Source organism: Suillus bovinus (genome assembly GCF_016758785.1).
Source record: "Suillus bovinus strain UH-Sbo-P2 chromosome Unknown EDB93scaffold_24, whole genome shotgun sequence".
NCBI lineage: Eukaryota > Fungi > Basidiomycota > Agaricomycetes > Boletales > Suillaceae > Suillus > Suillus bovinus.
The window spans coordinates 240,814-253,387 of NW_024542080.1; the positions used below are offsets into that span (position 1 = coordinate 240,814).

Consider the following 12,574-nt stretch of genomic DNA (forward strand, 5'->3'; position numbering starts at 1 on the left):
CATGCTCACAAATGTGCAACTGCTCACACTTTAAAGAATCATTCTACATTTTTCAGTGAAGAAACAAAGATGGCGGAAGACCTTTTGAAATCTCTTAACTCTGCTCAGACTACATGTGTGTTTCAAGTCGCGTTCTTGTAGCATCATTCGCGTATTAATTTGTCTGGTTCGAACAGGTGTGACTCATCGTCCAGATCTACCGCTCCAAATTTTAGCAGGTCCGGGGAGTGGGAAGACGAAAGTTCTGACATCACGAATCGCCTACATGGTATTGCACCATGGGATGGACCCATCGTCTATATGCGCTGTTACGTTCACCAACAAGGCAGCCAACGAAATGCGAGCCCGTCTCGTAAAGCTTATTGGTAAAGATAACGTCAATAAAGTGAAATTGGGAACATTTCATGCGATCTGCGCCCTCTTTCTGCGGAAACATGGGACATCGGTGGGTCTCGACGGGAACTTCACTATATGTGATTCCGATGAGAGGTACGTTGCCGAAATGATACAGTTATATTGTGCTGAACTCTTGTAGCAAACGAATTGTGACGAAATTGTTGAAGCCTTACGAAGATTTCCTCTCGTCCAAAGACATTCAAGTGAATGCCTCAACTCTCTGTTCATTGATTTCTCGAGCCAAATCCAAGGGAGAAACTCCAGAAGATGTTATGCCATGCAAAGAAGGTCGACATGTTTCAAGCAAAGCTGCTTTCTCAAAGTCAACGAACGAAGATTTTCAGCGTGTCTTTGCAGAGATATACCGCGACTATGAGAAGACTTTACGCAAAAGTAATAGTTTAGACTTCGATGACCTTCTTCTCTTTGGCGTTAGGCTTTTCTCGCAGCACCCGAGATATGCTGCATGGTGCCAGCACATACTTGTCGATGAATTGTGAGCTCTTTCGTTTGTTATCGATGATCAAGGCTCACTAAAAGCTACACCAGCCAAGACACGAATGCAGTCCAATACGAGCTCATGTGTTGTATCGCTGCTGCCAGTCGTTGTGTGACAGTTGTTGGGGATCCCGATCAGTCGAGTACGTTCTGGCTATCAGTACTACCTGACCTTGATCTGATTTCACAACTGCATAGTATACGGCTGGCGATCTGCAGATATTACAAACCTTGGCAAGATGCAAAATGGTAAGATAGAGGCAATGTAACCATGCATTGGACGAATTTGACTCGACTCCCAGACTTTCCGAATGTAACACAGATCATGCTTGAGCAAAATTACCGTTCAGCCGGATCTATCCTTGCAACGAGCCTCGCCATTATCTCGCAAGGTGAGTTGTACAGACGTATCACATATGTTTGCCAACACTTTCAAAGATACATCTCGGATTGCAAAGATTCTGCATACAGATCATCAGCTTGGGCCTCTTCCGATGCTCTGTTCGTTCCCTACAGAACATGATGAAGCCTCTTTCATTGCATGGGAGATCAACCGCATGATAGCACAATCAGGAGGGATGTTAGGTTTCGGAGATTTTGCGGTGCTCTGTACATCCCTCTTTCCCAACGCTCGAACTATTTACAAACAATTTGCAGTACGTTTCAATGCCATATCCAGAACAATCGAGAACGCGCTTCAAAAGGAAGGTATCCCCAATCGAATGCTCGGCGGACATCAGTTTTTCGAACGGGCAGAAGTAAGTAACCAACTATACCTTCTTTTGGGCCATGACACAACGACCTTTTACTTAGATTAAAGATATCTTGGCATACCTCCAACTCGTGGACAATCCACAGTTTGAGCCAGCGTTTTCTCGCGCTATCAACACTCCCTCACGGGGAATCGGAGAGAAGGTAACGGCCGATTATAACCATTTGTTATCTCTTCGGCTTATCCACTGCACTTCTGGTAGTCCCTTGGGGAAATTCTTTCACGAGCACAAAAACTCGGAATTTCACCGCTGACTCTTGTCGAACGCATCCACAACTCTATAATTCCGGATTTGAAACCATCTGTAAAGCGCAAGGTCCAATCCTTCGTAAATGTCATGCGATCACTGAGATCGTCTGCCACTGATGGAATGGAACCAGCCCAATTGATTGGCAAGTTGGTCGAGCTTATCGGATACCAAGAACATCTGAAGAAGTCTCAACCTGACTGGGACACACGATGGGAGAACGTTCAAGAACTGATCAACTTCGCGAGTGATGCCACTGCTGGCGCCTCAAACGCTCCTGTCGTTGATGGAAACGAATCATCATTGCAGTAATTTTGGTTCGCTTCTTTCTGGACAAACCTTTTAACCGACTGCACAGAGATACTACTCCGCTAAGACAGTTTTTGCAAGCATCAATGCTGTCATCTGCAGGTGATCAGTCGAATGAAAATGATGACGAGGTTTGTTTTTCGAGGACAAGATTTCGATTACTCATCACTTGCAACAGAAGGTGTCTATTGCGACTTGCCACGCTGCGAAGGGCCTTGAATGGCCAGTTGTTTTTGTCCCAGCAGGTTTGCAACCTTCTACTGTTTCTTACTGTGCATACATATAATCATATTATTAGTGGAACAGGGAACATTCCCTTTCTACCGAACAGATGACATTCACGAAGAAAGGCAAGTATATCATTTTATATATTTATTTGTTTTGACTAGGTCAATCAGACGCCTTCTATACGTTGCATGCACCCGGGCGCAGACATCACTTTACCTAACGCATACCTTAAAGCGCAAGGTCGCTGGCGTTTTCAAGCCCAGAGATTTGTCTGAATTCATCTCTAAAATCTGTTCCAATTGTCCGGTAAGTTATTTCTGTGAAACAGGTGGACGACACCATGCCTAAAGCTGGTTTCTTTTCTCTCCAGCCGTTGTTCTCCCAGATGCCTCATACCCACTCCGCTCAAGACCTCCGCCTTATAGCAAAAATTCTGGATAGAGGGTCACGTATACCTGATGAACTGGAGGTGAAGCGACGAATGTCGATATTGTGCGTCATCGCCTGTTTGACAAGTCTTGAAGATTGCCACTAATTTCTCCCTAGTAACTCGACCGCAAGGCAGATTCACATGAGCCATACAAATCTTGATGGGAATCTAGAGAACAAACTTGCTCCTCCGCCTCCTATCACAAGAAACATCCCTTCTAGTTATGTACCTGCATTCCAGAGTCAGTCCCCTACATGGCTGTTTGGTTAGAGCTCACGTCATGGTGTCTCAGGTGTACGAGCTAGCTTATGCGGGGATGAAAATTCAAGTCATGTCAAGGTTCCCCATCCAACGCCCCATGTGGAGCAGCCCAAATTGACATCAGAAAACCCGACAAACGCTTTTGTCGACCATTCTCTTCGATTGTCTGCATTCTGTCGTCAAGCCGAGGTGGCATCTCCGGCCCAAACGGCTGTACGCCCTCGATCAGATCGTCCACGGTCATGCCCAACGGTACCAACGGAAGCCACTGAAGCAGCTTTAGCTGAAACCAAGCGATCAGATCGAGCTATAACCGGGCCGCGATCAAAGCCATTTAAATTGACGCCAGTAGATCGGCTGTGTGGTTCTGTCGACCATTCGGTTTCACTTGCCCCATTCCATCCTCCAGCCAAGGTAGAACCTTCAGTTCAATTGGCTGTACAGTCTCGATCAGCACCAGTGGAAGCCGTGGCTGGAATCAAGCGGAAGAGATTGGGAATAGGTCGAAGTAGGACCGGCTATACTAACAAGAAATTCAAAGCCCCTGCACCACTGTGATATCCGCGGGGTGGTAATTTATTTACTTACATTGCTGATCGAGCATCAGTCTTTGCTCCTGTGGCGTCATCACGCTACAAGATCAGAACATCCACTGCTAGACATTGAATCCGTGTAGCATCTCTGGAGACTCATGCCTGTTGCGGTTTCGTTGTATTATGTATACTTCACGAACGGCAGCAGTCCTGCCCTGTTCGAAGACAACGAATTGACTGGTTGCTGTGTGTATCTGGATAACATCGTATATGTAGTCTTCAAGACCATCTGGAAAACGCGAGTGCTCAAGTTGGGGCCCCGTTTTGACGATACACCGCATTTTTCACTATTTTTCTGTGATCATCTCTTTCATCTCTCCCAAGAAGACTCACTGGTATCAACTTTGAGTCATCACACGCACAGCGCTCAAAAAGCGTGGCCAGTGAGGGGGGTGCCATCGATGAGGTTGGAACCAAGTGCAACTCACTCGCTTCCAGTATAGTCAAGGTTTGGTTTAAAGCTATTTGGCCTGGCAGTCGGCTACGGCAGATGTGACCAGAGAACTACCAGACCTGCAGATCCAGCTAGTACTCGTACTGGCAGTTAGAAAGGTCACCTGCCCTGTTCCTGCGAACGTGTAGCATGAGGCAACCTCATTTTCTCCACAAATGAATTGGGGTTTACAGCATGGAAGCGTCAAGCGAACTGGATCTGGCCAGTGCTGTTGTAACCGGACCCTTATTACAGCAGGGCTGTCACGGCATTGGCCATGTACTTAAAAGACCACTACCTGGACTGTCCTCGCTCAGCTATACTGCATTTGCCACTTGGCGGGTTTCACACCTGCCAGCATGAGGTAAAAAATCTTGTTTTGGATCCTACCAGCCGTTTTTTCCCTTTAATTCTATCGGCCGCGATCAGGTCAAGGTCCGCTGCTTTTATAGCAACCTCGTGTCAATCAGCCAGCTACCCGCACGTCTTCCTGATAATAACCTCGAAACGCACATCAAATCACATCCCCTCTTCAATTAAATCCCAGGTCCAGTACATATTTACTCTCTAGCCGCTACACAGCATCCCCAGATCGTTTCTTACGTCTGTCACTGGCAACAACTGATGGCCAAGTTTGACGCCCGAGATCAGTCCACTGCGATGGACTCATTCTGCAGCTTTGACGGCGTTGACTGGGTCTATCAACAGAACCAGTCCCGTCAGATGCGTGCCAGACACTCATCATCCTCGACACTTCTTGATCGTCACGCAGCTGCCGCAAAAGCTCCGCCCATCCCCAGACGCTCATCCGAGGACTCGGGTGGTGCTACTAAAGACATCACTTCTCTCAATGAGCTGTGGAATACCCTTAGGCAACAGAAGCAGCGTCAAATGGCCAAGGAACCTCCAAAAGTCAGCTCCTTAAAGGCGCCGACGCCTATACATTCACCTGCCCTATCACGGGTACCAGATCCTGTAGGGGTGAGAAAAGTGATGTCGCCTCAACCTCTCAAGCGGCGGAAGTCAAAGTAAGCTATTATTTTTGCGATCCACGAGATTGCTCACGTTTGATATCAGCGTCTCATTTCGAGAGTCTCGTGATGGTCGTACTGTACGTATGATTACTGTATCATAAATCTATGTTACGCACGCCTTACCTCCACACCCAGGTGACGGCCACGTTTAATCTACCTGGCATCAAAAAACATAATGCCCATGTTAGCTATCGCGGTAGTCATTTGACTGTAACATGGGAAACAGTGAAGATCACTGAGATCGATGAAGGAGGAACACTGGTAAGGGAACGAGAAAAAAAGGAATTTTCGAGGACTATTCCTCTTCCAGAGGGAACCAAGGTGAGCTCCTAATGTTCGCATATCGTTGCTCCTGGAGCTTCGTCGGCAAAGGCTTTGATCGGCTGATATCATAACGGCAGTTTGAAGAAGTTGGCGCACGTATGGATGATCGTTATTTGATCCTGACGTACCCAAACATGCGGTCAGTACGAGTGGAGCCTCGACAAATGGGTCACCGGCAGGTTGAGCCTCGTCGCATAGAACCCACGGAGATTGAAGCCTCAGATGTGTATGAATACTAGCTAGACGCACATATCATGCCTACGGAGTTTTAGTTTATGGTCCTGTTGCTTTGTTGTCAATACACTGTATATATACCGCATCCACGTTTGCCACGTTGTACGCCTACTTCCCATATGGAATCGATTCACCTACTTGCTCGACTGAGGTAGCAACACATGGCAACAGGGCAAGCCAGCATCTGTCGGGCAGGTCTGAGGTGCCTCCATCTAATAGCCCACGCTGACAGATTATCTGCCAATAGTTTACCACCAGGCAGTTCACGTGGTTTTAGATTGCAGGAATCAATGTCTCGTGGTGTCTCGACCAAGGAGAATATCGCTAACCTTATCTGAAACGCCACCAATATCAAAAACAGCACATTGAAACTAGAAGTCGAGCATACAAGGATAGCCGCAGCCACAAAAATGGACGGCATTACATGTCATCCACGCTCCATTCATAACTTGCTGCTGTATTACGCTTTCTCTCATTATGTCGCTGGAAGTACTTATTCTCGAAGCCATTGCCGCGATCTGCAAGCAATGTGAGGAATTGCTAGAAGGGTGGGGAGGGCTATGATAACGTACCTACGCCATCCCATCTATAGCCTGGCTTTATGCCAAAACGGTTCGGTGGAGGTAGTGGTCCCTTATATTCGGGTTTGCGGGGACCTTTGGATACATTTTTCTGGTGAACCACACGGGATCAGCAACGAACATTTTAAGGGCATACAGATGCTTACTGTGAGGAAAGCGGCGGCTGGATCATTCCAACGTTCTTTAGCCTTCAGTTCTTCATTTAGTTCCTTATCGTCTGCATGTCTAGCGAACGGAAGTGATCTGTTCTTCTCAAGTTGACGTTTTCTTTCATCCGCTTCTTGTCTTTGGACCAAGCCTTTGCCCCATTCCATTTTCTTTGCTTCCTTTTCCTCCCTTTCTCGTTTCTTCCTAGCAGCTTCCGCACGGGCGGCCTTAGTATCGATCTTCCGGCCAGACGCGTCGCGATAAACGGTCTCTTGAGCAGCTTCCTCCTCTTCTTTGGTCAATCCCTCGTCTTGCTGCTGAGTCTTAGGAAGTGCTTTCCGAAGTTGTGCTGAGGTCAACAGTCCACCAGTAAACGGTTGTTCGGACTCCTCCTCAACGAGGACGGTAGGCTGTTCATCCGCAGGTATCGGCGGACTTTCCTCCTTCTCACCAGCGCGAATAGTAGACCACCCAGAACCTTCTTCAACACGGCGCTTCTTGAAGCTACGATCCTTCGCGACAGCGGCCTCTGTAAAATCTTCTTCTTCATCGTTTCGCCTGGAACTTTCGCCTGCCCACTCGGCGTCGTCGTCCACTAACATTGAAGATGCTGTGGTTGCGGTATCGGCTTTGCGTTTCTTCTTTTTCTTTTGAGTTGTTCGAGATAGAATAGCATCTGCTTTAGGCCCTGACATGTATTTTTCTGCGAGGTATGCTTGCATGGTAGCTATACTATTGCTGTGTTCTGATGAATGGAGGAAACAGCCAATAATACTACGCGTGGGTGACTGATTCAGCACATAAACAACAGCACACAAACCAAGAATGAGTTGAGCTCTCTGTTTAACCATTTTTCCCTTTCTTATTTCATCTTCTTGTCTCCTTCACGCGTTTATCTGACTCATTCTTGCAACATACGTGGAGCACAACATGATTTTGAGTGACAATCGTAACATACTCGTTGAAATTTCTACCGTCCTTGACTTGGTCCATTTCCAAGGCTTCTCCAGTTTCGTCTAGTAATTCAACCTTTCCAGGTTTGCACTACATTGCAGCGCTCATACCATGATAAGGACTGAGCAAAATCTCTGGATCCTCTACGAGTGCACGGGGAACATTGCGAGAATTAGCCTTAGATGAAATCCAAGGCGCTCAGTGCGTAATGTCACAACACTCGCCGCTTGCTTGTGGTTTCAGCTTGCCACTTGGTGCGATTGTAATTTGTGAGTGGGCAGTTAGTATCAGTATTCAGTACTCAGCAATCATGCAACATTATACATATATTCCGTCCAGACCTTAATTTGCTTCAGAGTCGAAACGCAATAATTGGACAGTCGCTCTTTCTGTACCAATCCAGAGAATGAGAGTGAATGAGTTGGGAAACTGGGTAGACGGTATGACGATCGCGTTGAAGTTCCTGATACACCACCATCCAGCACTTGCGTCACCGAAGTGGGATTTGAGCGACGGTATAGATATCTAAATGACTAAAGCATTTTAGCACGATTTTACGTAGAAGGGGATGTGCGAGATATTCGCGTTTTCAGAATCTCCGCGACTGAATCTAACGGAGGAAAGGTAGGCGCTATTCAAATCTGATCATTTTCTTTTATAGATCCTCCAGCGGTTGTCAGAGGGGCGCAATACCCTCAGCAACGTGGCCCTCGTCATACTCGCAAGCTTCATAACTTCACAGGATGATCTCAACACTGATCAGGACAGTAAAAAATTGCTCGAAAGGTTCAGCTTCATGTTCGGGAATATCATGGAGGACGGAGGTGTCCAACCCATTCCAGTCTGAACTCATTGTGCAGGTCCTCGTGCAGCGCGAGTGTGCCACGTCTGGTGCTGTCAGCCTGCCGGGGGTGAATGACACAGTGCCGGGGCACTCGAAGGCTGCTCTTGCCACGGCGGCGGTACGTGTTTTCTACCCTCACCTTATGCAGCTAATCCACGTTCACCTGTGTTTCAGATGGAACGTGTCATCAGGCTTCTTGCCAAGGGACACATGGTCCTAAGTGACATTGGCATTGCTGGCAATAGTGAAGGCAACAAAACACACCTGGATATTAATCCGTCCATGAGCAACGAGAGCATCCCTTTGGCATTTTCAGATGCCAATTGGGCCCTGGGGTGCACACACCAGGGTTTTCATGGTGTCTATCGACCGCTTGCCATTCTCGGTTATTCTCCGAAACTCGGAGCGCGCGCAGAGCCTCGTCATGCGTCGACGTGGTACGCGGATGGTTGCGGACGAAGAATTTGAGGATGAGCGAGCGCTCATTTGATAGAGGTGATGTCCTTCATTCTTGTAGGTCCTACTGACTATGAATGTTGGCAGTATTAGTAGTGACAGACTTGGTTGTTCATATGTTTCCTCGTCGTTTTTCGCATGCCGTCTCGTTGCTGACCCTACTACTATTGTCATTATACCATCCGCTATGTCACGCATTTCAACGGTTCATCTTTAGTTCCTATAAACTAGCTAGTGCTTGTTTCTTACTTGATCACCTCGTCTGTCTAAAATACAGTTGTTTTCTCCTCGTAGCAAGTGTGAATCAAGTACAATTGTGCGCTCTTATGTGGGAAAGAGCAAGGAAGTGTGATGTAGTTCGGCCAAGGTGCAGCCAGCTCTGTTGTAATTGTAGAGGACCTTACTGGCGGACTGTCCGTCATGGAAGGATATTGTACATAGTTGGGTTCGGTCCGACATGGGTGATTCTGAGTTCAAGCAGCCCTTGTTACGGTGTCCAGAGCGTCTGTCGGGCCTGTCCATCGAGTATCCCTATCTGCTCTAAAAAACGACTCACTCTTTGCAGCATCTGCTTCATGTGCGGGAATCAAGTTCAAACGAGGATAGCCATGACGGTTGGAAGTAGGCCGTCGCTGTAGAGAGCGTCTGTTGGGCCGTCTACCAAACGCCCCTATCTGCTCTAAAATAAGATGACTCACGCAGCATACGCAGCCTCTGCTTCTTGTGCAGGAACAAACTTCAAAGGAGGATAGCCATGACGGTCGGAAGTAGGCCGTCGTTCTAGAGAACGCCTATTTGACCATCTTCCGAACGTCCCTATCTAGTCTGAAAGAAGACAACTCACGGAAACTTTGCAGTAGATGTGGCCTCTGCTTCATGTGCAGGAACAAACTTCAAAGGAGGATAGCCATGACAGGTCGGGAATTGGCCGTGGTTTTGGAGGGCGTCTGTTGGGCCAATTACCAAATGTTCCTATATGCTCTGAAATAAGATAACTCACGAAAGCTTTGCAGCAGATGCGGCCTCTGCTTCATCTGCGGTAACAAACTTCAAACGAGGATAGCCATGACGGTCGGGAATAGGCCGTGGTTTTGGAGGGCGTCTGTTGGGCCACTTACCGAATGTCCCTATATGCTCTAAAATAAGATAACTCACGGAAGCTTTGCAGTAGATGCGGCATCTGCTTCATCTGCAGTAACAAACTTCAAACGAGGATAGCCATGACGGTCGGTAATAGGCTGTCGTTTTGGAGCGCGTCTGTTGGGCCATCTTCCGAACGTCCCTATGTGGTCTGAAAGAAAACAACTCACGGAAACTTTGCAACATTTGCAGCCTCTGCTTCATGTGCGGGAACAAACTTCAGAGGAGGGTAGCCATGACGGTCGGAAATTTGTTGTGGCTTTAGCCTCTTGCGTCGACTATTGTTGGGCGCGACTGCAGAAGACTCAGAGTGAGACCGCGCTCCAGAGGCATCTGTGATATTCGCTTCAAGTGAGGAAACTAAGTTCAGAGGAGGACAGCCAGGTCGCTCGGAAGCAGGTTGTTTTTCCCTCTCCCGTCGATCATTGCGTATGATGGCAGAAGACTCAGAACGAGAAGAAGCAGATTCTTTAATAAGTTTCTTCCCCAGCGAAGAGGGAGGCGTCGCAAATTTCGGGAATGACACAAAGTTGAGAGGCCGACGAGAGGAGGATATACCGTCGGCGGCGGGAGGGTGCAGAATCTCCTTTGTTTCCATATGGGAGAGAATGGCAGCACGGGCCAGCCTTTGCGCCAGCGTCATCGGTTTCCTGTCCCCAGCAGGCTTGTTAGTGACTGGCCGAATATTTGCATCGGCGCCCGTAGAAATGGATGTATCTTGCAACTGTACGGTCCGTAGCTGCCGTTTCCGCTGCGATCCAGGCACCCTCGTAATGACTTGACGAATGAAGCCGTCTACGGTCACAGCCTCCTGATGGTGCATTAAGCGGTGTTAAATTTTGATGGTAAAAGCTGTACTTTGGTTGCAGTGTCGTCCCTAGCCGGAGGGAGGGTAACAATAGGAGGGATGAGGCCGAAGGATGGCCGCATGTCCGGGTCTATCGAAGTCTTGGAATGAAGCAAATCGGGCGCCTCCAAGTCATCGCCTTGGGAGTCGTAAGCCGGTCTCTTTCGTTTCCTTGTGATCTTTCCGAAATTTAAATGCGATCATAGTGAATATCTGATGGCAAGACAAAGATCATTCTCGCTTACGACGTAGTCCATCGTCGTGATTTGATTAGAAGTTACACGGTAGTTGCTCTGGAGTTCTTGAGAAGTTGGGTTTGAAGGTAGACGAGCTGCTGCAGCCTGTAGTTTATGTAGGTGAAACAAGAGGAGCCTAGGTGTCTCGGTGGCCGCCACATGCATCATTAATAATCATTCCTTCCACAGAACCACAATGTGCATTGAACTTTACACAAAATGTTTCCAAAACAAGTTACAGCCAACGCCCAACTATAATGTAGCCCTGTGGAGCCCTTTAAGGATCAATTGAGGATGGTCCAGTAGCACATGCAGCCCAAATCCATATGTAGATCGAGTCCGTGATATTATGTAATAAACCATCTGAAGCTAACTTGAACTTGAACTTGACTTGAACATTGTTATAAGCCTCATTGCGAACTGGCGTCGTTCTTCAACCATGAGTACGCTCGCAAGATACACGCAATGTTTCACATATATTTTCTCATTTATCAGATTTTCTGGGAGCGGTGATTTTGTCCCTTCGGTTAGTGATGCGGTCGTAATGTTAGGCTGACGACTCACGAGTCCATCGAGATCCTGACAATACTAATTGACACCAGTACTGCCTCCTTGAGCTTCAAGTTGAATAAAAGGGCCAAGTGCTACTGAAGCAAGTGTCATCCCCTGTTTTTGCAAGAATGCAGCTCTCCTTCTCAACCGCAATTGCTACTCTTGCTGCTGTCTTTGCTGTAGCCGCTCCAGCAGCTGCTCAGTTCTGTTCCGAGGCTACAAGGTTTGGCGTTGTTAACGTCAGTCCTACCACGCTCTCTCCCGGTGACGTGAGTCGTTTTCATCATTTATGTTGGCTCCTTCCGAGTCTGATCATTTTTCAACTTGAAGACCTTTACTGTGACGGCAAATTTTACTTGCTCTGCTCAATATGGTATAAACCCCCAATACATCGACTACTACATTGAGGTCCCTGTGAACAACAACGGGCATGAGCCGCCCATCCTACTCGCCCGTCGCACTCTCGATGCGAGCTCGGCAACTCCTCTCCTCGACCAGTTTACAACTCAGGTTAGTTTTGATGGTTATGTAGTCCATGCGTGGTAGCTGATTTTTTTGGCCCTAGCTCCCTTATGCAACCTACTTCAATTCCACTTATGTAGTGATGCTGGACACTACTTATCCGGTGACCGGAACAGATGGCTCCTCGTACTCTGTTGTCGGAGGTGTTGAGATTCCCATCACCATCCTCTAAATGACAAGGGGATAGTTCAAATACGACTTTTGCAGATCACTTTTGGCACGCGTGCTTCGTAGACCAAAATCTTCACCTATGACTCAAGTCTCTTTTCATAACTACCGGTACACTCCATGCTATAAGGACACGGACAATGATAGAACTTCAATTAAAGCTCCTTTACAGTGCAACAGAGTTCCTTGACTTCTCCAGTAAGACTTGAGCTTTTTCAATTCCGTTACGGAAGCATTTACGACATATTTTGGATCTCCTACAGCCAACGAACAACTTGTCCATGCTCCAAAAATCTTTGCTTTCAAGGTAATAACTTCAGGCGACTTCGGCCTACTGACTACTGCCACATCATTCGAGGCAGCGTTAA

At 47.5% G+C, this 12,574-nt stretch overlaps 6 protein-coding genes across 6 annotated transcripts; 4 read left to right on the forward strand and 2 right to left on the reverse strand.

Moving 5' to 3' along the window:
- Positions 1 to 175: 175 nt before the first annotated feature.
- EDB93DRAFT_1084476 (P-loop containing nucleoside triphosphate hydrolase protein) lies at positions 176 to 2,798 on the forward strand (the record flags this gene model as incomplete). Its single annotated transcript, XM_041445838.1, has 12 exons — positions 176 to 489; positions 536 to 892; positions 946 to 1,037; positions 1,093 to 1,143; positions 1,197 to 1,301; positions 1,333 to 1,503; positions 1,552 to 1,652; positions 1,708 to 1,809; positions 1,869 to 2,160; positions 2,223 to 2,353; positions 2,401 to 2,467; positions 2,521 to 2,798. Coding segments are annotated over 12 exons (2,061 nt in total), but the record flags the coding sequence as incomplete, so codon positions are not given.
- A 2,107-nt stretch (positions 2,799 to 4,905) lies between these two features.
- On the forward strand, positions 4,906 to 5,827 carry EDB93DRAFT_359421 (uncharacterized protein). The gene is made up of 5 exons (XM_041456182.1): positions 4,906 to 5,079; positions 5,138 to 5,195; positions 5,245 to 5,278; positions 5,337 to 5,522; positions 5,603 to 5,827. The coding sequence occupies exons 2-5, from the start codon at positions 5,161 to 5,163 to the stop codon at positions 5,762 to 5,764; spliced, it is 417 nt and encodes a 138-aa protein (XP_041308150.1). The 5' UTR covers positions 4,906 to 5,079; positions 5,138 to 5,160; the 3' UTR covers positions 5,765 to 5,827.
- A 352-nt stretch (positions 5,828 to 6,179) lies between these two features.
- On the reverse strand, positions 6,180 to 7,209 carry EDB93DRAFT_1250017 (Pre-mRNA-splicing factor of RES complex-domain-containing protein; the record flags this gene model as incomplete). The annotated part of the gene is made up of 3 exons (XM_041452936.1): positions 6,180 to 6,277; positions 6,332 to 6,431; positions 6,487 to 7,209. The coding sequence occupies 3 exons, from the start codon at positions 7,207 to 7,209 to the stop codon at positions 6,180 to 6,182; spliced, it is 921 nt and encodes a 306-aa protein (XP_041308151.1).
- Positions 7,210 to 7,847: 638 nt separating this feature from the next.
- Positions 7,848 to 8,753, forward strand: EDB93DRAFT_1250018 (uncharacterized protein; the record flags this gene model as incomplete). The annotated part of the gene is made up of 5 exons (XM_041452937.1): positions 7,848 to 7,956; positions 7,989 to 8,065; positions 8,103 to 8,267; positions 8,302 to 8,403; positions 8,460 to 8,753. The coding sequence occupies 5 exons, from the start codon at positions 7,848 to 7,850 to the stop codon at positions 8,751 to 8,753; spliced, it is 747 nt and encodes a 248-aa protein (XP_041308152.1).
- A 770-nt stretch (positions 8,754 to 9,523) lies between these two features.
- EDB93DRAFT_360085 (uncharacterized protein) lies at positions 9,524 to 11,232 on the reverse strand. Its single transcript, XM_041456184.1, has 6 exons — positions 10,974 to 11,232; positions 10,740 to 10,907; positions 10,052 to 10,692; positions 9,897 to 9,998; positions 9,742 to 9,843; positions 9,524 to 9,688 (listed from the first exon to the last, which is right to left on the reverse strand). The coding sequence occupies exons 1-6, from the start codon at positions 11,130 to 11,132 to the stop codon at positions 9,616 to 9,618; spliced, it is 1,245 nt and encodes a 414-aa protein (XP_041308153.1). The 5' UTR covers positions 11,133 to 11,232; the 3' UTR covers positions 9,524 to 9,615.
- Positions 11,233 to 11,332: 100 nt separating this feature from the next.
- Positions 11,333 to 12,545, forward strand: EDB93DRAFT_1143569 (uncharacterized protein). Its single transcript, XM_041449403.1, has 4 exons — positions 11,333 to 11,490; positions 11,541 to 11,785; positions 11,847 to 12,026; positions 12,082 to 12,545. Exons 2-4 carry the CDS (start codon positions 11,645 to 11,647, stop codon positions 12,208 to 12,210), a joined length of 450 nt encoding a protein of 149 aa, XP_041308154.1. The 5' UTR covers positions 11,333 to 11,490; positions 11,541 to 11,644; the 3' UTR covers positions 12,211 to 12,545.
- Positions 12,546 to 12,574: the final 29 nt, after the last annotated feature.